At 34.9% G+C, this 25890-nt stretch overlaps 1 protein-coding gene and 2 pseudogenes across 6 annotated transcripts in view; 2 read left to right on the forward strand and 1 right to left on the reverse strand.

Annotated features, from left to right (window-relative positions):
• Window positions 1-25890, reverse strand: part of VPS13C (vacuolar protein sorting 13 homolog C) — a 182356-nt gene that overhangs the window by 106676 nt on the left and 49790 nt on the right. For 5 of the 6 annotated variants that reach the window (XR_012373649.1, XR_012373648.1, XM_073877118.1 and 2 more), the window contains 14 exons: window positions 22757-22886; window positions 22108-22202; window positions 19723-19865; window positions 18717-18909; window positions 17511-17625; window positions 16763-16899; window positions 15702-15825; window positions 13686-13803; window positions 10257-10386; window positions 9359-9437; window positions 8162-8301; window positions 5086-5239; window positions 1811-1890; window positions 146-205 (listed from right to left, as the gene is read on the reverse strand). Coding sequence is in view for 4 of the 6 variants with exons in the window: in XM_073877118.1 (XP_073733219.1) it covers window positions 146-205; window positions 1811-1890; window positions 5086-5239; window positions 8162-8301; window positions 9359-9437; window positions 10257-10386; window positions 13686-13803; window positions 15702-15825; window positions 16763-16899; window positions 17511-17625; window positions 18717-18909; window positions 19723-19865; window positions 22108-22202; window positions 22757-22886 (1698 nt within the window). In the remaining 2 variants the exon portion in view is untranslated. Of the gene's footprint in view, window positions 1-145; window positions 206-1810; window positions 1891-5085; window positions 5240-8161; window positions 8302-9358; window positions 9438-10256; window positions 10387-13685; window positions 13804-15701; window positions 15826-16762; window positions 16900-17510; window positions 17626-18716; window positions 18910-19722; window positions 19866-22107; window positions 22203-22756; window positions 22887-25890 lie in introns of those variants that run through there. The other variant, XM_073877120.1, reaches the window with a different exon arrangement.
• On the forward strand, window positions 2325-3505 carry LOC112832772 (heterogeneous nuclear ribonucleoprotein A3 pseudogene; annotated as a pseudogene).
• Window positions 25362-25882, forward strand: LOC112832773 (small ribosomal subunit protein eS10-like; annotated as a pseudogene).

Raw genomic sequence — 25890 nt, forward strand, 5'->3', positions numbered from 1 at the left:
GTAGGTATCTATGAGATTAATTTATAACTTTTATTGGTTCTTGATAATTTCATCAAATAACCCAGTCATTATTCCTCAAAGGACTGGAGCCTTCCACAGTAAGTTATTTTCAAATAAGATACATTCTTTAAACTAAATTTCTTACCTTAAGTGTTTGTTCAGTTTTTTCAAATGTGGTTTGAAAACTAGGTCCATTCTTATCAGCCTAAAAAAAAGAACAAAAGTTCTAAAGAAGGATTTAAGACCAAAGTAAATAAATCACTTATTATGATCTTTAGCTTATTTTTTATATTATCCAGAACTGTAATTTTATGTATATTATATAATTAATTTTATTGTCATTATTTTAAATGTATAGCCAAATTATTTATTTATTACAGTCGTGCAAATTTGTTCTCCTCTACAAATATGGAAGACTATGTAGGTGGAAACTACAGCTAGAGACCAGAATTATAAACTCTGAAGGCTGGAAGGCTTAAAGGTCATCTAGCCCATCCATCACCCAATCCTTGAATCCCTTTATATCTTTGGGAAGTCTATTTTAGGTTCACTCCAGTGAAAGAAATCTCATTTTCTTACAAATTTAATCTTTAGAGAAATTTGATTTAATTAGGTCTTCATACTAAGTCAAAAATCTATCTCCCATCATAATTATCTATTGGTTCAAGTTCTGTCTCTTGGGAACATCCATAGTAAATTCAGTTTTACCTCTTGTGAGAAGCCTTCTGGCTAGGCCAGTTTCTCTGCCTCTTTTTTTTTTTTAAGATTATATTTATTTGAGGGCGCCTGGGTGGCTCAGATAGTTAAGTGTCTGCCTTCGGCTCAGGTCATGATCCCAGGGTCCTGGGATCGAATCTCGCATTGGGCTCCTTGCTCCTTGGGAGCCTACTTCTCCCTCTGCCTCTCTCTCTCTCACTCTCTCTCTCTCTCTCTCTCTCATGAATAAACAAAATCTTTAAAAAAAAAGATTATATTTATTTGAGAGAGAGAGAGCATGAGCAGGGGGAGGGGAAGCAGAGGGTGAGGGAGAAGCAGACTACCCGCTGAGCAGGGAGCCAGATGCGGGGCTCAATCCTAGGACCCTGAGATCATGACCTGAGCCGAAGACAGATGCTTAGCCAACTGAGCCACCCAGACTCCCCATCTCTGCCTCTTTAATGCAATAAAACTTTATACTTTTCTTTGTGAGAGAATCAACCACATATTTTAATTTTTATCTACTTGTCTATCTTCCTACAAGTCCATAATTTCCTTGAAAACAGGGAATGTTTTTCATCTCTGTATCCCAAGTGCCTAATAGAACCTGACAAAGACATTCAATAAATAGTTGTTGAATGATTAAACAAATCAACTAATCCTGAATGAAGCTAAATACCATTACTCCCTTCAGCATTTCTCATATGATATCTTTTTAAGTCCCTTCCCAATCCTGGCAGTTCTCTTCTGCACCCAATCAAATTTGACTTTATCCCTTTAGATGAAGGATACTCAGCCAAATATCATCTACACATACAATGAATATAGGCAGGTGAATATGCCCCAACAGATAGGAGTGCATTCTATGTCATCCCAAGCTTCCATCTTTGGGGACAGGGAGCTTGTGGCTTCTTAATGGTCCTAGTCTTGTACTTAAGTGAAAGAGAAAGTGTAACATGAAAATGAAAAAAGAAACAGTGGATATCCCTGTGATTAAAACCTATGACAAACATCTGGAGCATTTACTAATCTGCTTTTTCTACTAATCATCTTTTTCCTTCCAGACGACAGTTTAGAGTATACAGTAAATTTGTAAACATTTTATGGTCCTTACCTTAACATATTCTACTTTTAAGAGATCTAATCCAGGTTTATCAGAAGAGCTAATCAAGTGAAGGGGCTTCTTTCTGGATCCTAGATTAAAGAAGAAGAAAAAAGTGTTTCAAATAAATTGCTCTTTTTTTAAGATTGGAATTTTCTGTATGTCTTTTTCTTTTTAAAAAAAATGTTGTTAATTAAGCTTTAAAAAGACTATCTGCACATATTTTCACGCACTGGTGAATAAATAAACCAATCTAAATATTGATCTTACCTTTAGCATCCAACTTACTTAAAAACATGCATATTTATTTTCATTTGATTTTACATCTGTGTTCAAAAATAATCAATACTTCCCTAGATATTTTTAAGGACATATGTGCATTTATATGGCAGGAGAAAGACAAGTTAATTAAGAATTAAGCAAAATTAACTCTAGTTCATCTCTACCCTTACTAGGAGATACTCAACTTTAGTTTTCTCAACTATATAACAAGACTGAACCAGAAAAATATGTAATACCAGGGCCCATATTGAACTCGAGTTGGAAGAGGTGAGTCCGGTCTCAAAATGGAGGTAAAACCACCGCCCGGTCGCCCCCAGCCCGACTCCGGCCGTTGCCGCCACCGGGGGGAGGAGGGCCATGATCCAAAGGAAACAGAGCAGTTAAGAAAACTGTTTATTGGTGGTTTGAGCTTTGAAACTACAGATGATAGTTTAAGAGAACATTTTCAAAAATGGGGTACACTTACAGATTGTATGGTGATGAGAGATCCCCAAACAAAATGTTCCAGGGGTTTTGGTTTTGTGACTTACTCTTGTGTTGAAGAGGTGGATGCAGCAATGTGCACCCAACCACACAGGGTTGATGGGCATGTAGTGGAACCAAAGCTGTTTCTAGAGAGGATTCTGTAAAGCCTGGTGCCCACCTAACAGTGAAGAACATTTTTGTTGGTGGTACTAAAGAAGATACAGAAGAATATAATTTGAGAGACTACTTTGAAAAGTATGGCAAGATTGAAACCACAGAAGTTATGGAAGACAGGCAGAGTAGAAAAAAGAGAGGATTTGCTTTTGTAACTTTTGATGATCATGATACAGTTGATAAAACTGTTGTTCAGAAATACCACACTATTAATGGGCATAATTGTGAAGTGAAAAAAGCCCTTTCTAAACAAGAAATGCAGTCTGCTGGATCACAAAGAGGTCGTGGAGGTGGATCTGGCAACTTCATGGGTCATGGAGGAAACTTTGGAGGTGGTGGTAACTTTGGCCGTGGTGGAAACTTTGGTGGAAGAGGCAGCTATGGTGGTGGAGGTGGTGGCAGCAGAGGTAGTTATGGAGGGGCTCAGGGTGGATATAATGGATTTGGAGGTGATGGTGGCAACTACGGTGGTGGTCCTGGTTATAGCAGTAGAGGAGGCGATGGTGGTGGTGGACCAGGATATGGAAACCAAGGAGGCGGATATGGAGGTGGTGGTGGAGGATACGATGGTTACAATGAAGGAGGAAATTTTGGAGGTAACTACGGTGGTGGTGGGAACTGTAATGATTTTGGAAATTATAGTGGACAACAGCAATCAAATTATGGACCCACGAAGGGGGGCAGTTTTGGTGGAAGCAGCTCGGGCAGTCCCTATGGTGGTGGTTATGGATCTGGTGGTGGAAGTGGTGGATATGGTAGCAGATGGTTCTAAAAAAAATTCAGAAGAAAGGGCCACAGTTCTTGGCAGGAGAGACAGCAAGGAGTGGTCAGGAAAGCTGCAGGTTACTTTGAGACAGTTGTTCTAACTGCATTAGAGGAACTGTAAAAATCTGCCACAGAAGGAACGATGATCCATAGTCAGAAAAGTTACTGCAGCTTAAACAGGAAACCCTCTTGTTCAGGACTGTCATAGCCACAGTGTGCAAAAAGTGCAGCTACTGATTAATGCAGTGTAGTGTCAGTTACATGTACATTCCTGAGGTCTTTCATCTGTTGGAGCTTTGTCTTTGTCTTTTCATTACATCAGCTATATTGCCCTGTAAATTGTGGTAGTGGTAAAATAAAAAATTAAGGAATTTAAAAAAAAGAAAGAAAGAAAAATATGTAATACCTTATTAAGCTATAAAATTCTAAGAATATTTCATTCATATTAAAGAAATTTACATAATTTTCCTTTGTTTAGGCTAAGAGAGAAGGCTTATTAGAAAATAAAGTATTTTCTAAGGGAGGGGAATTGCTAAATTTCTTTTAGTTTAAAAACTACAGGCACACTACTAGATATCCTCTATATCCTTCGCATAGACATACCAAGGAACTGCCTCAAAAAGCTGTGGAAGAAGATATTTACACACCATTTTATTATTTGCAGTTCTATAACTCCTGCTCCTGAGAAATCTCAGAATTTTCACTTCAGCGTCAAGGTCATAACCTTCCCTAAAGGAAAAAACAGCCTAGCAAATTTTTTACATTTTCCCCTCAAGTCAGTAATGTAAACTCCATCCAAACATAGTGCTTATAGAAACTGACTAACATATAAAACATTTTTCTTCTAAACTGAGATGTGTTTTAGTTTCAACTATTAAAAAATAACAAAAATAAGACTTTGTATTTGACGAAAATATTAGGCAAATATTAAGTAATTACTGTAGATTCGCCCATTACATCATTCCTCAAATACTTAATTAGCACACAAGATGTACACCGAAATAAACCATAAGAGCTTCTAAAATAATGAATTTTATCCCCCATCCTAAGTTTTTATAACCTGGTGCTGCTTCTGATATATAAACACAATCAACTAATGGTTGGCTAGTGTTTACTATTCTATTTAATAGAAAGAACAAAGACTTTAATATTACAAGATCAGAGACAAATTCTAGGTTTTGCCATTCCTAAGATGCATGGTCTTGAATAAGCCACTTAATCCCTCCTTATTTAACCTTTCTTGTAAAATGGGAATAATATTCCCTATATAAAGGAGATTTATATGGACTCTCTAAGACAGTAGATCACAGTAGTTAAGAATACAAACCCAGACTTCCAGGGTTTTAATCGGTTTTAATCATGGTTTAGCCACTAACCAGCAGTATGACCCTGGATAAATTATATTAAATTTATGCCTTAGTTTCTTCATATGTAAATTGGAGATAATAACATTGTCATAAGGGTTAAATGAGTTATTATTTATAAAATTCTTAAAACAGGTGCTAGCTATTATTTATTATATTATTATATACATAAGTGTTTTAGATACTCAAAGTGATATTATATTTATTAACCATTATTTCTATTTTTACGACTATTACCTTGAATTTCATGGTAATCCAAGCTAATTTTCTTTAAATAAGATACCACAGTTATATCAAATGTTCTCATTGTAGCCTCTGTTCCTAAATGAGTAACATTAAATACCAGAATTGTATCTTCTTCTTTCTGTTGTTCGGTAAATTCCAAAACCACCTAAAAGATCAGGACAGACAATAAAGGCTTGATGAATTTTAGAATCATGCTTAAAAACAAAATTTTTCTTCATACATATCATCATGAGAATAAAAGAAACTTTGCTCATACTTTCTTACTACCATAAAGTTATTTACTATGACTGGAAATTATCACCTTAAATTCTATTATTCAGAATACATCTATATAAAAATCATGATGTAATTTTACATCAATTATTGATTTACTTTTTTAATTTAGTAGAAACAGGAATGTATGGATTCTTACTTAATATGTTTTTCTTAAACCTATCATGTTTAGATGTTTAACTCTATCATGTTTAAACCTATCATCATGTTTAAATCATGTGTGTTGATAAAAAAAAAAAGCAGCATTCCCATTAAAGTAAAAAGTAAGACAGGCTATTCACTATTACAGTATTATTTAAATTTATTCTGGATATGACAACCAGTATATTTAGTCAATCAAATACAAAATATTTATGTGGCAATTTTTTTTTAAGATTTTATTTATTTGGCAGAGAGAGACACAGCGAGAGAGGGAACACAAGCAGGGGAGTGGGAGAGGGAGAAGCAGGCTTCCCGCTGAGCAGGAAGCCCGATGCTGGGCTCGATCCCAGCACCCTGGGATCATGACCTTAGGCGAAGGCAGACGCTTAATGACTGAGCCACCCAGGCGCCCCATGTGGCAATTTTTAAAACATGAAAGTTCTTTGATATTCCATCAAGAGATAGAGATCTTTGTCTACCATCTTTGAATTTCAACAGGCTTGTGACTACTTCATTCAACAGGCTACAGAGGAAGCAACACAATAATAACTTCCAATGATAAAAAAGACCCATAAAACTTCCACCTGGGAATGCATACTGAGGGAAAGCTAGTTGCCACGTAAAAAGTTCAACTCCCCAGAGACTGCCATGTTCAGGAGGCCATGAGTAAGCATTTCAAATAGTCCCAGCTGAGGTCCCAGCCAACAGCCAGTATTAAGTGCCAGCCTCATGAGACAGACACTTCTGAGGCCCTCTGAAGCTTCAGGTCACTGTAGCTCCAGCAAATCAGACTGCAACCACATGAAAAACTATACACAAAAATTACTAAGGTGGGAGGCACCTGGGTGGCCCAGTGGGTTAAGCCTTTGGCTCAGGTCATGATCTCAGGGTCCTGGGAGCAAGTCCTGTGTTGGGCTCCCTGCTCAGTGGGGAGTCAGCTTCTCCCTCCCCTATGCCCCTGTGGCCCCCACAAGTGCTCACTCTCTCTCTCCCTCTCTCAAATAAATAAATATCTTTAAAAAAAATTGCTAAGCTGGGCCCTTCCACAATTCCTAACCCATAATACTCTGAGCAAAATAAAACAGTTGTTTTGAGCTATCATGTTTTGGAATAACCTGTTAGGTAGCAATAATAACCAGAACAATGTAAATACTGAAAAAAAGCAAAAATAACATTGTTGGCAGTGATATATACTTAAGAAAAACTAGGAGTGTCAACTGAAAAATAGAAACAATAAGATAGTATAACAAGATATTCAGTACAGAGTTGTTATACAAAAGTAAATTTCAGATAAATCAATGATTTAAGTGAAAGCAATGAAATCATAAAATAATATATTAAAGTGTGGGTAAATATTTTTGTAATCAAGGAGAATTTTCTAAACATACACTAAGATATAAAGAAAAAATTTAATATACTTCACTATAGCAACATTTAAAACCTCAAAATGGCAAAAGAAGTTGGGAAAAACAATACTATTTTTTCTTAGATGATTCTGATTATCATTGTTTATCATTTTAGTTTATTCATTCAATATTCAATAAAATATTTATTGGGCATCATCTACCATGTACAAGGCCATGCCAGCCGCTAGGAACATCAAAGTGACCAGGACAGACAAGGTCCTTGTCCTGATGGAGCTTATATTCTAAGAAGAGTGGGGAAAAGTGAAGGTCCCCTTTATTGGGTGGTCAGGACTTTCCAGTAAGATGGCACCTGAGCAAGTATATAATAGAAGTAAAGAATCAAGTCATACAGAAAAAGAGTGTTCCAGGCAAAAAAAAAAATAAAAAAAAAAAAAAAATACCCCAGCAAGCACAAAGAATGTGCTTTGGTATATATAAGGAAGAACAAAAGGCAAGTGTAAGCTCCATAAGGCAAGAACTTTGTGCTTGCTATAAGGTCAGTATCTAAAACAATGCACTCCATGTTGACACTTGATGAATATTTACTGAAGGGATAATGAAATATGACTGGAGCAGAGTGAGCAAGGCAGAAGAGAACTGAAGATGAATCTAAAGAAGTCATATGGGGTGACCTGTATGCCATGTAAGGCCTAGCAGGCCATGGGAAGGACTTAACCCTTTACTCTAATCAAGATGGAAGCCAACAGACGGTTGTGAGCAGAGAAATGACATGATCTTTTACTTTAAAAGAATCACTGAATGCTATATCAAAAACTAATGATGTACTATACAGTGGCTAATTGAACATAATAAAAAAATAAAAAATAAAAGGATTACTCTGAGGGCGCCTGGGTGGCTCAGTCAGTTAAGTGTCCAACTCTTGATTTTGGCTCAAGGTCATGGTCTCAGAGTCGTGAGATCAAGCCCTGCATCAGGCTTGGTTCTCTCTCTCTCTCTCTCCTCCCTCCCCACCCCGACAAACCCCGCTGGCATGCTCTCTCTAAAAAAAAAAATCACTCTACGTATCTTGAGCTTTTCCAGAATAGATTAGATACAGTATAGATCACTCTCATATCAGTTTTTACAAAATAACATTTCATTTTCTTGTAACTGTGTGTGTGTGTTAGGAAGTAGGGAAGAAAGAGTATATTTTTAATATATTTAATATTTGAATCTAGCATGAGATAGTTTACAAGGATAGTGATGACAACAATATATTTACTTATGGACAAAACAAAAATACATACCTCTTTAATTTCAAACTTTAGTAAAAGATTAATGAGCTCCTCATTTGGGGCCTCTGCAACTTTTTTAAGTACTGAACTTCTCACACTTTTACCAGTCTGTGTATCTCCATCTTCAGCATCAAAATATTCATCATCAGACTCTAAAGAACACATTCATTTGACTTGAATGTCCACTGAAAACTGCATGAAACACTCAAATCTCTCAAAAGTAAAATTCATTTATTAGATATAATCTTCATATTTAGAATCAGAATACAGTTATGTTTTTCAAATCCCACCAAGTAACTCAACCTGGCATGTGATAATGATATATAAAGACCAAACTACCCTATTATTTTTTTCTTCAATAGTTCTGTTTTTCACTTCAGTTCACTAATTCAATATTCAATATAAATAACTGTTGGGCATCATCCATCATCATATATCAGTCTGTACCAGACATTAAGGATACTAAAGTAAACAGGGCAGACATGATCCTTGTCCTCATGAAGCTTACACTCTACTTCAAAATTAAACACGATCAGTTAGGCTAGAGCTAGAAAAAAAGATCAGATCAGGTAGAAATTGGGGCAAAAAAGAAAAAGTAGCTTGTTTAGACTCTTATGCACTGGCAATCACAAAAATTCTTTCGGGGCACCTGGGTGGCTAAGTCAGTTAAGCGTCTGCCTTCAGGTCAGCTTGTGATGCTGGGGTCCTGGGATTGAGCCCCATGTTGGGCTCCTTGCTCAGTAGGGGAGTCTGCTTCTCCCTCTCCCTCCCCCAGCTTGTGCTCTCTCTCTCTCTCTCTCTCTCTCAAACAAATAAAATCTTTAAAAAGAAAAAAAAATCCTTTCATTCAAATGAAGAAACTGGGCTTAAAAAAAATGTGACTCCATTTCTGCGTTCTCTATTCTGTTCCATTGATCTATATTATCTGTTTTTGTGCCAGTACCATACTGTCTTGATGAATCACTAAATTCTACCCCAAATTAATAATACACTCTATGTTAACTAACTTGAATTTAAACAAAACCAAAAAAAGGTGACTCAAAATGACACAGTTGGTTAGAATAACTAGAACATGTGTTCTAGAACAACTAGAACTAAAACCAGTGAATTGCTTTAATACTTTCAAAATTCCTTTATTTTCTGAAAATTTTATCTCTATATACAAATGTATACAGGCTTGGCTTAATAAAGAACATTTACTTTCCTTACCTGATTCTACTCCATCTAGCAACAGTGAAGTATCAAGTAGGTCCTTTGTCCTATCTGAAATAATAGGAATTGAGGATACCTAGAAAAGAATACAAGAAGTTTTCTTAACATACTGATTTAGCAGGATCAAATGTACTTAAATGAGAAAAATACTGAAAAAGTAATAGAGGCTAGAGAGAGATGGAAAGACACACACACCCACAATACACAAATCTTCCAAAAAAGGACTTTATGCAATCAACTAATGGTTGGCTAGTGTTTACTAACTATTAAGACTACCACCTGTATTTATAAGGGCAGACTGTGTACTACTCTAGTAGACAAGTCTACTTATCATTTAGTTGTGTGTCAATTAGTTGGTGTCTCTGACAATACTAACTGTGCGTCTGTATTACAGGTTCCTGGAAAATGGTATCAGCATTGGTGGGCTCTCTCAAATTTCATTTCAAAGTAAGTGGAAATTCAGCACCTTTTTTATGTTGTAAAGATCAATTCCAATTAAAGTTATCTACAACTTTTAAGTCTAATGTGTAAGAAAATTACATACAAATTATTCTATTTTGTAACATTTTAAGGAGGTTTTTGTATCTAATTTACTTAAACACATTTCATAAATTTGTAAAACATTTTTTTCCTTTGTCTTTTTGTTCCCTTTGTTCTCTAAAAGCTGACTTCCTACCACCACTCTAAACAGTAGTGAAAACAGGCTTCAAAATTTCCCTATTCAATGCCATATGCACTTTTGTATAGAATCAACAACATTAAACTTCAGAAGTGTATCAAATAAATGAAACTGGCCCTAAAAAATATTCAAAAACAAATTAGCTCATAGAAAGATGAAAAAAACTCACCATATACACATATGTAAAAATGCAGCATTTTTATTAGATCTATTTACCTGTCTCTCTGGAGACTGTGCAGAGGATTTCTGTGGCAAGGGTATACTGTTAATCAAACATAGCACATTTTTCATCTTCTGGTCAGAAATTCTCACATGCACCAATGGAAGTCCTCCAGATACTTTCAATCTAAAAATACAATTCAACTGTAAAGTTTTAAGGTCCAGCTTCTCTCTATTATGGGGGGGGGGGATGGATTTGAGACTACACTGTGGAGTCAAAGTGACTCTGGACATGTTTTAATCTAACTAATGCCTCATTCAGTCAACATTGTCAGAGAATGAAAGGTTCTACGTAAGCCAAGTTTCCAGATAATTTTAATGTATCCCTCTTCAGCAGCCAAACCTTTTAAAGTTAACTAATTTTTATGAACATATTTTCAAACACAATGTCTAATTTTTAAAACCACTATACATGCTTTAACTATTTCCTGGCATCAAAGATTTTATATTAAACATATCTAAGAGTATCTACTCCATCACTCTCTATCCCCTTGCCTTGCGCTTTATTTCCTTTTCTAGTACTTGTCAGCACCTGACATATCACATATGTTTGCTTATTTTATGTCTCCTGATTAAAATATAAGCACCCTAAGGACATCTGTTTTACCCACTACTGAATCATTGCTGTGCTCTCATTAGTTGCTTACTTTTGGACCCCTGCTTCTACTCGGCTTCCCTACTCAGCATAACTGCCTTGGCTTATCTGTCTCAATAGCTTTGTGGCAGCTGTTTGCTGCTCAGGAAGTTCTTTCCAGTTACTGCTTATCTTTGACTTGCCAACATGAGCAGCTCAAGTTGACAGCTGCCTAACCATTATATGAAGAATGATATTCTGTATAAGGCACACACGAAAAGAGGCCGGTTGGCTATTCCTGTCTCAAAATATTGAACTTTCTACAAAAGTACTCTGTAAGTTGAAAGCACCATAAATATGTAAAGATGCTTCTTTATTATTTGTGAAACTAAAGGCATCTCAAATAGAGGGACTGGATGAACCCTCCCACCCAAAATAACTACAAAGTTGGACAAAATACATGAAACAATGGTTTAAAAGACATTGGACATTAGTCAACAAAAGACAGGTGAAAAACGGAAAACAAATGAGGGAAGACCTAGAAATACCCCAGCTTACTGACTTAAGAATTTCAAAATATGAGGGGTACAGTAAAGGAGTATTTCAAGAGAAATATACAACATTCAATGCCTACAGTAGAAAAGAAGAAAGTTCTTAAATCAGTGTTTTCAACTTCCACCTTAAAGGTGGGAAAAAAAAAAAAAAACCTAGGAAAATAAAGCAAATGAAACCCAAAGGAAGCAGAAAGGGAAAAAAGCAATAACAAACATGAGAGTGGAAATCAATGAAATAAAAAACAGAAGGCGAATAGAGAAAATAATTGAAGCCAAAAGCTGATTCTTTCAGAAGATGATCAACAAAACTGATAAACTGATCAGGAAAAAAAGAGAAAAGGTACAAACTACTAACATCAGGAGAGAGAGAGATATAGCATCACTACAAATTCTCTATGTATTAAAAAGGCAATATAATAATATATGAACAATCTTATTACAATAAACTCAAAAACTAAGATGGACAGATTCCTTCCTTAAAAGACAAACTACCAAAGATCACTCAAAAAAATCTGAATTGCCCTCTATCTATGAAATATATTGAATTTGCAGTTAAAAACTCTCCCCCAAAAAACAAAACTCAAGTCCAGATGGCTTCACTAAATGAACTCCACCAAACATATAGAGAAGAAATAATTCTTCTACACAACTTCCTCCAAAAAACTCACTCCATGAGGCCAACATCACCCTGATAACGCTGATACAAAAACAATGAAAGCACAAATATCCCTCACAAATAGAGATGTGACCCTTGAACAACTTGGATTTGATCTCCATGGGTCTACTTAAATGCAAATTTTTTTTCAATAAATACGATGAAGTACTGTAATTGTATTTTCTCTCCCTTATGATTTTCTTAATAATATTTTCTTTTCTCTAGCTTTATTGTAAAAACAGAGGATATAACACATACACAAAACATGTGTTAATCAACTGCTAATATTATCGGTAAGACTTCCAGTTAAAGGTAGGCTTTTAGTAGTTAAGTTTAGGGGAAATCAAAATTTATACATGGATTTTCAAAAGAGCGAGTGTGGGACTGGGGTGGGGGCTAGTGCCTCTAACCCTTGCATTGTTCAAGGGCCAACTCTATAAAAGGACACAAGGACTCTGAAGGGATGATGGATGTGTTCATTATCTTGACTATAGTGATGGTTTCATAGATATATACATACGTCAAAACTTATTAAATTGTACGCTTTAATTAGATGTAGCTTACTGATATACATATGTCAAAACTTATCAAATTGTGCGCTTTAATTAGATGTAGCTTGCTGAATGTCAATAATATTTCAGTAAGGCTGTTTTTAAGAAGGCAGCATAAATATTTCATAATTATCTCCTTAAATTCAAAATTCAGTTCCTACTTTTCATTCCCTTGAATTATTCTCAAGATTTTATGTGGTTTCATTATCAAAAGAGCCTCTATTCTTTTCCCTAGTTTCAAGTTTTTATTTAAATTCGTTAGTTAACATACAGTGTAATATTAGTTTCAGGAGTAGAATTTAGTGATTATCACTTACATACAACATCCAGTGCTCTTCACAAATGCCCTCCTTAATATCCGTCACCCATTTAACCCATCTCCCCCACCTACCTCCAACTCCAGCATCTCTCAGTTCTCTATAGTTGAGTCTGTTTTCTTCTTTGCCTCTCTTTTTCTTCCCCCTACATTCATCTGTTCTGTTTCTTAAATTCCACATATGAGAGAAATCATATGGTATTTGTCTTTCTCTGACTTATTTTGCTTAGCATAACAATCTCTAGCTCCACCCACATCGCTGATTTTTGAAGATTTTATTTTATTGATATTGAATTGATGGATCTGATCCATTCAAAAACACAGATAACCAAATATTACACAATATAAAATTCCAAATACTTCTGAAATAAGAGAGGGGATACATAATTCAAATAAACATTTTCTTAAAAATGTGTTTCTGCTATAAGATAATCATTTTTTCTGTCCTTCACAAATCTAGTTCTTTAATTGGAGGGTGAGACGAACCATGAGAGACTATGGACTCTGAGAAACAAACCGAGGGCTCTAGAGGGGAGGGCGGTGGGGGGGTGGGTTAGCCTGGTGATGGGTATTAAAGAGGGCACATTCTGCGTGGAGCACTGGGTGTTATGCACAAACAATGAATCATGGAACACTACATCAAAAACTAATGATGTAATGTATGGTGATTAACATAATAAAAAATAAATAAATAAATAAATAAATAAATAGAATCCAGTAACTGATACAGATACATTTCGCCTTGTTAATTTTATAATATAAAAGAAATACATTACCTGGCCATTCTAATGTCTTTTTCTACCATTGCCTTGGCCAACTCAACATGAATATCCATGGGTTGCAATATATGCATAGTTGATGGATGTTGAAATCGACACTTTTTCCAGTCTTCCTCTTTAAAAAATTTTTTAAATTAGTTTTTCAGACATTCTGTGAAAAATTACTCTAACTTAATAGAAGACAGCAAACATATTCAATAAATACTAATTTTTATTTCTTTCAGCATATGTAAATGACCTTTATTTTTTAAAATAAGATTGACAAAAAAATAAGATTGATGGTTAATAACGTAACTGTTTATTTTAAAATGCTTTCTAGTTAGCAGTAACAGTTCATAATAAGTGGGCACTTTTCCCCACTTAATTACTAAACAATTCCCATTGGATTATTACTGCTCTATGAATACTAAAATAATTTGCTATAATAAATTATACAGTCCACATCAGAGAAAAAAATTAAAATTCACCCATGCTCTAAAAATGAGGGTTATTAATGACAAGGAATTTCAGTGTCTATTTTTTCCCATGTCTACTCTAACCCCATTTGACATTCTTTAGCCTCATCCTGGGTCCATCACGTCTAGGCTATCAATCTGGCTTACGTCTCTAAAGACTATGAAGTGATTCACAAGTACTGACAAAGGATAGTCTACAGTGGGGAATAAAAACATAAAGGAAAAAAATCAGTGGGAAAGAAATAGTTTTATATACAAATATGTTTATAAGCATTAGTACATATGTGATGGGGGGACAGAACAATCAAAATGGCCTACAACAGATTAAAATAAACAATGATACAAAAACAAAAAATAAATAAAATAAGACCAACAGGAGTCAAAAAATGTGATATAAAAATAATTGTAAATATTTATTTGGAGGATGTTTATACAACATCTTGCATTTTAAAGCCAATAGGAAAAAAAAAATAGAGGACTTTATTGCCCTGATTCTGGAATTAGTGATCAAGGTAGGTGGTTGCAGTAAAAAAAGGGAAAAAAAAATAGAAAATGACAGAGGAAAAAAAGAGGTTTCTGGGGTTCCTTAGAGAAATTACACTAGTTTAGCACATAATTCTAAAACAAAAATGAGTTTTATTAAGATTTTATCATAAAAAAGTATAATAATCACTTTCCTCCAAAAAAAAAAAAAAGTTCCAAAGTCAGACTTTCCAACAGAATCCTACACAGACCTTAAGTGATGGCAATCACTGAACATCTTTTATCACTTATAACTCAAACAATTAAGTACATATGAAAGAAAAGGCCGTTTTAATGGTCTGTGTAAAATGGTCTGTGTAAAAGTACTTCCCTCCAAGGAATTAATACATAAAGCATTATGTATTTACATTTTAATAAATCTCTTCATTCCTACTAGAGTATATACTCTGTGCATAGAGTTACTTTCTTTCTTCCAATGACCTACCACAAAGTGCTAAATTCAAGGATATTTAGCAAATATTTATTGCTTTTAGAAACTAAACAAGTATGGAGAACCAGCGTTCTTTACTTAAGCAGTAGAAAACACCATAACTTTTGGAAAATAATTAATTACCTTTAGGATTTTAAGACTATATCCATACTTGTCAGATATCTACAAAAGTAGGTTATAATACTACTGAAATAATGACTAGGCTAATACAGTCAAAATATTTAAAAATAAAGTAGCAAGGGAAGACAACACTGAGACATCCCAAAAGCACTGAGACAGAAAAACTTAAGCCAATAGCAACTTCTATTTTTGTGTTCTGGGCAGTTTCATAGTCACATCACAACAAAATAGGTAATGACTGGACCTAGATTCAAACGGTGCTAAGTACCTGAAGATGAATAGGCATATTTCTATCTCTATTTCTACCTGTGGCAATGATTTGCACTGATGGGCTCCAATTTGGTTTTCTTAAGTGACCAACAGGATATGTGTTCAAAACATTGTCAGGGTTGATATACATGCACACATATTTACCTAAGCCATTCAATATAATTTCAAGATCCTAAAAATTGAGCAAAAGCTTACCTGCTCTTGCAAAGAGTAACTGCACACTTTTTATTTCAACATCAAATTTGTCATATGCTTTATCCATTATTTCTTCCAGAGATGAATTATTAGTCTTCTGCAAACCTTGATCTTTACTGTTAAGCTAAAATGGACAAAAACTTCAATTTTCTTAACAGAAAAATATATTAATATTTTTGTTGTGTTTTCTTAAAACCTAACTAAAATGAAAACACTGTCCTTAGTGAGTTCACGTTCTGCTTAATTTTCTGACAATTTTTTCAAGTATTTTATTAGGAATATAATATTTCAGTATACATCTTTAATATGTTTGGGTACTAGGTGCTCAGCATATTTGTATTAATTAGAAGATCAGTTACACAGCTGTCTACCTCAACGACTCTGTCTAGACATGCAACTCTTCCTAGCTCTCAGCAGTTATTGCAACTCATGGCTCAGCACCCCTACAACCTAACCTCTTCACCATGAAATCACAAGTTTTGTTCCTTCTTCTTCTCATTACATCACCTGAATAAACAGGCCATTAGAATTCAGCTTCAGCCTCCACTTCCTTTTCCCTCTTCCCAAAGGAAGCAAGGATCCATTCGGGACTATATTTTTTGAAATCTTCATTTTTCTCAGATGCTTGGATTTCTAACGGGTTCAACACCCAAAACCTTAGCGTTCTCTTACTCAATTTAATTGCTGACAGTGGTATAACAAGTATATTAATATGTGTATAATTTCCTATTGTCAAAATAAGTAAATTAACAAATAATACTGTGCAGTTAAACTCTGGACATCTAGGAGTACTTCTCTACAACTAGAAAAATACAGCAGTAATCCAGTCCTCAATATCAAATCATCTACCATTACAGAAAATTTTAGGGGTTTTCCATGTTTTTTTTAATAGCCATAAAATATAGATAAAATACTCAATCTAAGCTAGTCTTGACAAAATACTAAGAAGAAATAAGTCTAAGTTTAATTTAAGTAAACTCTGAGGGAAAAACAGCAAACTGTCAGATAGCTAGCTTCCAACCTGAGCAAAAATGGGCAGGAAGAAATGGATATACACCTACCTGAAATGTACCAAAGTCTAAAATGAGAAGATCTGACTTTTCATGGTGGAAACCTGTCTGTGGAAGTATTAGATAAGAAGGCTTCAGATTTATCCTTAAATCAAGGACTTTTCGAGTTTCAATAATGTGTGTAAGTCCTAAAAGAAATAATAAAAGATTAGATGGTCAAGTTGACATATGTAAATATATTATTAACAATAAGAATATGAGTATCACTTGAAAAGTATTATGGAGGAGCATCAGTTCTCACAGACTATCCTCAAAATTAAGCATCTAAGGTGAAACTGCATATGGTCAAAGGGAGACAATCGTATCATTACACTGTACAGTAAACCCAACATAGCTAGTATTTTATCCAGAGAGAGAAAAATTCATTTCTTTTTTTAAACACTTTTTTTAAATTATTTATTTGACAGAGAGAGACACAGCCAGAGAGGGAACACAAGCAGGGGGAGTGGGAGAGGGAGAAGCAGGCTTCCTGCCGAGCAGGGAGCCCAATGCGGGGCTCGATCCCAGTACCCTGGGATCATGACCTGAGCCGAAGGCAGACACTTAAAGACTGAGCCACCCAGGCGCCCCAAAATTCATCATTTCTTTAGTTAAGCAACCACATAAAGTACTTGGCTTGAGTTTAGAGACCATGCTGTATAAAAGTATGTTTCTTTAGAACCAGATTTACACACAAAGTTTTCATTAGAATAGGTAAAATTTTGAATTTCATTGATGTTTATGCAGACAAATTCTTTACCTGTAGTTGTTCTCTCTTTAATTTCTTCCAGCTTCATTAATGTAGCTGATGTTATTTGTTCAAGATCTAATCCTTTATTTGATTGAAAGAATTCAACCACTGCATTGATGGTTTTCTGTAAAGTAATTTAAAATATAAGCAAGCTATACACAGTACTTTCCATATTATAAATTTTAAAGTTTCAGTTTAATTCTAAACAACTGTGGCTCCAAACTTAGGAGATACCTCCAAAGATACTCTGCCCTATTGCATCTCTCTCTGGTGGAAAAAAAAAATCTAAAAAAAGGAATAGCCCAAGTAAGCTTACTAGAGAGGCAACAAATGTGTGCATGTCATTAAGGTGACTCTGTATGTTCTAAGGTGTCATGTTGATATAGCAATGGACATTACTACTAAACTATACACTTAAAAATTGCCAAGATGGTAAAGTACATGTATTTTACCACAATTTAAATTTTTTTTTAATTTAAAAAATTAAATTAAACCCTGCCTGTGACTACACTTCTAAACTGTAAAGTAAAAAAAAAGTCACGGTTCTCAACAACAGAGTAGGACGAACTTACAAGGGATGCAATGACTAGCGATCCTGTTGGCTAGCCTGAGATAAGTTAAGAGCATTTGAATAAAAGATGGAACCATAGATACAGAACTTGAGCCAGCATTTTCAATGACATCTAAAGTTAATGCTTTTTTTTATATGAACAATATTTAAAATTCTTTTATTACTCCTAAAGCAATTTGAATTGGTCCAGATATTTAGGGGAAAGGGAAAATAAGCAAAACTGAACTGGAACAAGAAGTCAGTGTATAACTATTCGGGAGTAGTTGGTACAATAAACAGACTTTTTTTTAAAAAGGTTTTATTTATTTGAGAGAAAGTAAGTGCACACAGGTGCACACACAAGTGGGGGCGGTAGGCAGACTGAACCACCCAGGCACTCCAACACAGACTTTTTGAATAGTATATTAGATTTTTTTTTTTTACTTTAACATAAGCATAGATAAGTACAATAGAAAAAAAATGACAGCATATGAAAAAGTAAAATTAACTGGTAAGCATGTACTGCTTTTAAAACAAGAAAAAAGTGTTAGTAAACTTAGTTGCTAAGTAAATAAATGTTAGGTATAAAAGAGGAAAAATAAGAACACCATATGTCAGAAGTATAAGATAGGTTTAATCAAGATTGACTTTCTCCTTGCACTTACAGCATCGTAGATGACCTCCACAGGCTGAGACTGAACAATCAGAGTCTGGTCAGCCGTGCTATTCTCTGGATTGGTTTCAAACTCGATTTTAAGCAAGGATGAGGTAGTATCACCAATGGAAGCCACGAGTGACGGTACAACACCCTGCTGTTTCAGACCTGTTATATACCAATGTTCTAATTTTGCTTCCACCCTACAATCCAGTGAGTAAATAAATAATTAACATGCTGTGTAACATAATGGGTTAAAATATAAATTTTCCTTTTAAAAAAATTCCTTTGAGAGCCAGTACTATACCTACTACCCAAGGTAAAGTCCAAACTCCTTGGCCTGGCATTTAATTACCCATACAATCTGGGGTTTTGTTTTGGTTTTTGGCTCTTCTCATCTGCATGAGAAACCCGCTTTGGCCAACTCCTGAACACTACAGAAGTTCTGATGATCACTGTTACATGAATGTAAGCTACACTTCACTCAGGGAACTCAACCCTCTATTTCATGTCACCTGAAAACACCCTCATCCCTGCTTTTTCTTTCTACTCAGCTACCCTAAATCCCAATTCTTCTAGCCCAAGTTATTCTCCTCTGCAGCTGAGCTTGTGTAGCATTAACCTCAAGGATTTCACTTTACACCATCTTCTCACCTACAGCTCTCTCATATGTTACATATTTCTTTTATTATTAACTTTTTGGTTATCCTCTCTTAACATCTACAGCATAAACTTCTTAAAAACAGAAACTTAATGTTCCTATGCTAGCCTTCATAGTATCAAACTGATAAATTTAACAGTATCCAATAAATTTTTGTAAAGGAAAGAACAGAGGGTAGAATAAATGATGAACTCCTCATACAGCTTTGTAACAAAACAAATTCATATATAAAAAGACCATCTGACACACAAAAGGAAAAGAAACTAAAGAAGTTGTTTAATGCTAAATAACACTATTTTTTGGCCAAGTCATATCTAGAAATAAAAACTGAAATAATAAGCTTTTTAAAACTTACTTAAGTGCTTGTGCTCCTGGTCGCTGAGATACTTGGGTGCCCAGGTCAATTATCTGAATTTTCAGTACTTCTGGGATATTTTTGTTTTCTCTTAATGTGACAGACGTGCTGACTAGTCTCAGTGTCATTATATGGGCAACATACTAAACAAAAAGAATGAATGAAAATAGTTATAGTTTAATTATTAGTTTCTTTAATAATTTCTTATTTAAATTTGTTGAATTATAAGGTGATCTAAATGTTCAAAAAGAACATTAGCAACTTCAATACAAAATTACAAAATTGTTCAAAAAGGACAACTACAAGAGATCCAAAATTCATTTCTCCTAGTTTTAGAGATAATAAAAATGAAACTTGATAAAATATTTTGTCACATAAAGACTCAATTCACCAACTTTCACTGAAGCAAACTAATTCAGACCAATCCTCTGGCTCAAAAACTGGACAAAATATAGAGAACATCTGCTTGATGTCTTCGAAGGGTTAAAAAAACACTGAGGAAAAAAAAAATCCTGACGAAAAAATAGGTCAAAACGAGGTAGAACAGAGAAGCAGGGAGTTGATTCTCATCAAAACGTAAAGGAAGACATTAAGAGAGGAAGATTCATAAAACAGAAAGTTAACAAAATGGCAACAGTAAGTCCTTACCTAAATAATTACTTTAAAAGTAGGGAGATTAAATTTTCCAATAAAAAGATAAAGAATGGCAAAATGGATTTAAAAAAAAATAAGATCCAATGATATGCTGCCTACAAGAAAGACACTCACTTTAGCTTTAAGGACACACATAGACTAAAAGTGAAGGAATGGAAAAAGATACTTCAAGCAAATAGTAACTCTCCTCAAAAAGGGTAGCTATATTTAAATCAGAAGAAAATAAACTTTAAGTTAAATGTTGTCAAAAGAGACAAGAAGGTCATTATATAATGATAAAGAGATCAGTCAATCAAGAAAACATAAGATTTGTCAATACTTATGCACCCAACATTACAGTACCTAAATACATAAAGCAAATACTAACAGAACTAAAAAGAGAAATAAATGGCAATAGTTGGGGACTTCAATAACCCACTCTCAACAACAGATAGCTCATCCTAACAGAGAATCATAAAGAAACAGTGGATTTAAACACTGTAAGCCAAAGGGATCTAAGAGACATGCACAAAACATTCCACTCAACAGCAGCAGAATAAACATTCTTCTCAAGCCCACAGGAACATTTCCTAGGATAGATCATATATTAGGCAATGAAACAAGTCTCAAAAAATTCAAGAAGGTATCAATTATATCAAGTATCTTTCCCAACCACAATGGAATAAGATCTTAATAAGAGGAAAGCTACATAATTCACTAATATGTGGAAATTAAACAACACACACCCCTGAACAACCACTGTATCAAGAATAGATCAAAAGGAAAATAAAAAAACAGCATGAGATAAACAAAAATGGAAACTCAATACATCAAAACTTATGGGATGCAGCAGAAGCATCTTCCTTCTAATAGGGAAGTTTATAGTGATAAATTCAGACAAGAAAAAAGAAGGATCTCAAATAAACAACTTTACACCTCAAGGAACTAGAAAAAGAAGAACAAACTAAGCCCAAAGTTAAGGATTTTACTTATTTACTTTTCAGAGAGAGGAAGAACACAAGCAGGGGAGTGGCAGGCAGAGGGAGAAGCAGGCTCCCCGCCGAGCAAGGAGCCCGATGCGGGACTCGATCCCAGGACCTGAGCCAAAGGCAGAAGCTTAACCAACTGAGCCTCCCAGGCATCCCAAAGCCCAAAGTTAGAAGAAGAAAGGACATTATAAAAATTAGAGAAGAACTAAATGAAATAGAGAATAAAAAAACAATAGAAAAGATTAATAAAACCAAAAGTTGATTCTTTTAAAAACAAAACTATCAAACCTTCAGCTAGACTAAGCAAGAAAAAAAGATGACACATGTGAATAAAATTATAAGTAAAAGAGGAGATATTACACCTGATACCACAGAAGTACAAAGGATCATAAGAGACTACTATGAACACCTATATACCAATAAATTAGACAACCTAGAAAAAAATGGATAAATTTCTAGAAATGGACAATCCACCAAGACTGAATCATGAAGAAATACAAAATCCGAACAGACCAATAACGAGTAGGTGATCGAGTCAGTAATCAGAAACCTCCCGACAAAGAAAACCTCAGGACCAGATAATGTCACTGGTAAATTCTATCAAACATTTAAAAAAGAATTTACTCCAATTCTTCTCACACATTCTTGTGAGAAGAAACAAATGATAACATTTTTATAAAAATCAATAACTCATTTAACCCAATTCAAGATAATACAGTAAAATGAAATAAAATACTTCTTAAACCACCTAAAAAATAATTACCTGCTTGGGTAAAGCTAAGTTGTGGGTGCTCTCACTATAACCGATAGCAGTGAAGAGCTTATCTTTTTCCTCTGGAGTCATAATGTCATCAATAGCTACAAAGCAAGGACAGTATTTTAAGAAATCAATTGCTTCAGTTTTACAGATACAATAAAAACAATCAAACCAAACTAACAAGTGCCCTAAAATCAATGCTAAAGCAAAAGCAGTCAGATATATATACTGTGTATACTAATATACTACTGTGCCTACTTAAAACAAACATCATGCATTTGCTTGCTTATGTCAAGAAAAGGCAAAGAGACACCATTAAGGGAATTCTGGTCTCACATAAGGATTTTAGAATTCCCTAAGTATGTTAAAAATTAAGTGAAACTTCTGATATCCATGTAAAAAGTAACAATAAGAAATGTCAGATGTTGACATTTCTGAATTCAAACTTATAAAATTTCACACAAATAATTTCCTCAGAAATATCAAAGTTTTAATTTAGTTAGATAAACCCAGACATGTTCCACCCTGAAATATTTGCTTATACCTTTACACTAACTTGCTTATAATAAACATAAAAGTCCACTAACTGGCTAAAATAGAATTTATATATTTTTTACTTATCAGTGTACAATAAATTATCCGACTTGGAACTTACTTTCAGGAATCAAAGATTCTTCATCTTTTTTCTTAGACTCCTTCTTACCCCAAAACCCACTAAACCAGCCTCCACGTTTCTCGCCTGTGTCAGTAGGCTTTTTCCTTAATTTTTGCCCAGATCGAATCACCTGAAAAGTAAACATTTTTAAATTTAATTGAAGAGTAAATGCCCTCTTCATTTTCAGGTATAGCCAGGTAAAAACAATGGTTAATTATTTTAACACTACGTTAACGCTAACGTTAAAAACGGTCAAGAAAGCCTTCTGAAATGGGGTTCAACATGATTTGGTTAATATAGTTCCACCATTAATTTACTTTACACACCTACTGATCAAATTTTGATGATGCTGCATTTTAACAGAAATACAGTAAAGGTTTTAAGTGAATTTTTTTGAGCAATATGTCTTCCAAATATTTAAGTTAACAGCCACTAAGACTGCAGATTTATAAAATGAAAAGTTCTCTATAAAGGAGATGCTTCCACACTCAGAAGTATTAGTTTAAAACAATCATATTTCAGAATTCATATACATTACTGGTTTGCTAACAATGGACATGGGAGAGGGGTCGAATATAAATAAAAACAGATAGTCCTTGAATCTCATTTCATTCTCTTCTCAATAAATCCTGGCTTGATTTTCTGCAACTCCTTGAAATACTAAAATATAGATGAATAACTAAAAAGCAGAAAACAGAGAATAAATAGAAGAAAGGTGATAAATAATTTGGATTCTATCTTCTCACTCCCTGAATAAGTAAACTTTAATAATTTTCCCACTTAAATATTATAATATTTAAATTAGTAGTAAATTGGTAACCTATTGCAAGCCTCCCTGTGTAACAAAAGGTGAAATACTCCAAAAGATAAGTTGAAAAAAAAGTTGAATTAGTAAAGAGAAGTTTAAACTAAGTTAAGTAAGTTCTCTTTATCTTTATTTATTTATTTTTAAAGATTTTATTTATTTGAGAGAGAGAGTACAAAAGAGAGCATGAGCAGGGGTTGGGGGGGAGGGACAGAGGGAGAAGCAGACTCCCCACTGAGCAGGGAGCCCCACACAGGACTCGATCCCAGGACCCTGGGATCATGACCTGAGCCGAAGGCAGATGCTTAACCAACTGAGCCACCCAGGCGCCCAAGTAAGTTCTCTTCTTTAACAACGAGATGTTAAACAGGGGAATAGGTATACATCTGTGAACAAAACTATCGAAGTTTTATCATTTATACTTTAGCCATAACTATCTTTTGTCAAGCTTACCAACCCATTTTCAGCAGTCAGAAATGTAGTAAGAACTATATATCTGATCACTTTATATTCTATATGAAATAATATTTAACTTCTTTATTCTCTTGGCATAGAAGATTAGTGTACTTTTGTATATTTTTCAGAAGTAGAACTTAGACAATTTATTTAACCTCTCTGTCTTACTTTGCTGATATAAGCTGAAGAAAATAGTACTTTCCTCAGAATTGACGGTACCCAGCAAATTAGATCAAGAAAATGTTAGCTACCAATTTCATTCCTGTTACTAAACTTTTTACTTTAAAATGTTCATGAACACAAAGCCTCAGCAAAAGCAAATCAATTCTTAGTCACCGATATCTTGAATTCTTGTCAGACGTAGGCATAATATTGTTAATCCAAGCGCTTACTGTGTTTGTCTTTTGCTTTGAGATATTTTTTGAGTGGAACTAACCCCATCGTGTCCATAACAACAGAAGTTGTAAGGGCTGAAATGTTAATGAGAAGAGGCACTTGAAATAAGAAACAAAATAAAAAATAATAAAATCTGAAAGTAGCTTCAAAAAATTTCAAATGTATCATTTAGATACAGTCTACATAATTCAAGAGTAGGTATGAATCTTTAGGACAAAGAAGTCATGCAACATATGAAAAGGACTCTTCCTTTCAAAAATAAAAGTAGTGATGAAAGAGCACTATTACACCATTGACAATTGAGCAGGAGACTAGAATAGTGCCTGAGAATGTAAAGAATAAGCATGGGGAAAATGTGATATTTTTGTCACAAGCCAGAGATAAGTGCGTATGTTCAGGCCCTGTTTGAATTTGCAAACTGAAAGTGAATGACAAATCAGTTACTGTGGATATCATAGCTCAGTGGTGTTCAATCCTTAATGCACTTAAGAATCATCAGGAAGCTTTAACAAAAACAAAAATGAAAAACAACAGCAATGCCCAAGCCCCACCACATACAACTAATCAAATCCTAAGAAGTGGACTCTAGGCATCATTTTTTTTTTAAATTCCCTATGGATCCTAATGTGCAGCGGGATTCAGAACGAACGAGGTAACTACCTAAGAGTTTCCTCAACAACAGCGGAGATCATCAAGCAGGGAGTAGATGAAACTGAGCTATTTCAGAAAAGGCACCCAATTAAATGTATATCATCTGGGTTTTTAAGCTTTAAAGAGTCTATCAACAATCTTTTAGGGAAAATGCAACCAGAGCCTGCAAGCTTAAACTTGTCTTATATACTGGACTTAATAAATAGATGGATTTACGAAGAGTTCCCTATAAATCTAAATACAGGAACAGCTGTACAGTGTTTGATATTTTATTAAAATCTTTTTAACTGAGCCCCAGCCCTGGACGTAGCAGCTGCTGAAATGCTGATGCTCAAGAAGAACCAAATTGCCATTTATGAACTCCTTTTCAAGGAGGGAGTGATGGTGGCCAAGAAGGATGTCCACATGCCCAAACACCCTGCGCTGGCAGACAAGAATGTGCCCAACCTTCATGTCATGAAGGCCATACAGTCTCTCAAAGCACGAGGCTACGTAAAGGAACAGTTTGCCTGGAGACATTCTACTGGTACCTTACCAATGAGGGCATCCAGTATCTCCGTGATTACCTCCACCTGCCCCCTGAGATTGTGCCTGCCGCTCTGTGCCACAGCTGCCCTGAGACTGGCCGACCACGGCCCAAAGGTCTGGAGGGAGAGTGACCTGCAAGACTCACATGAGTGGAAGCTGACAGAGACACCTACATGCGAAGCGCTGTGCCCCCTGGTGCCAAAAAGAAAGCTGAGGCCGGGTCTGGGTCAGCAACTGAGTTCCAGTTTAGGGGCGGATTTGGTCGTGGACGTGGTCAGCCACCTCAGTAAAGTTGGAG

The sequence above is a fragment of the Callorhinus ursinus genome, unplaced genomic scaffold, assembly GCF_003265705.2.
Source record: "Callorhinus ursinus isolate GAN/ISIS: 27379988/994484 unplaced genomic scaffold, GSC_fseal_2.0 scaffold25, whole genome shotgun sequence".
Lineage (NCBI taxonomy): Eukaryota > Metazoa > Chordata > Mammalia > Carnivora > Otariidae > Callorhinus > Callorhinus ursinus.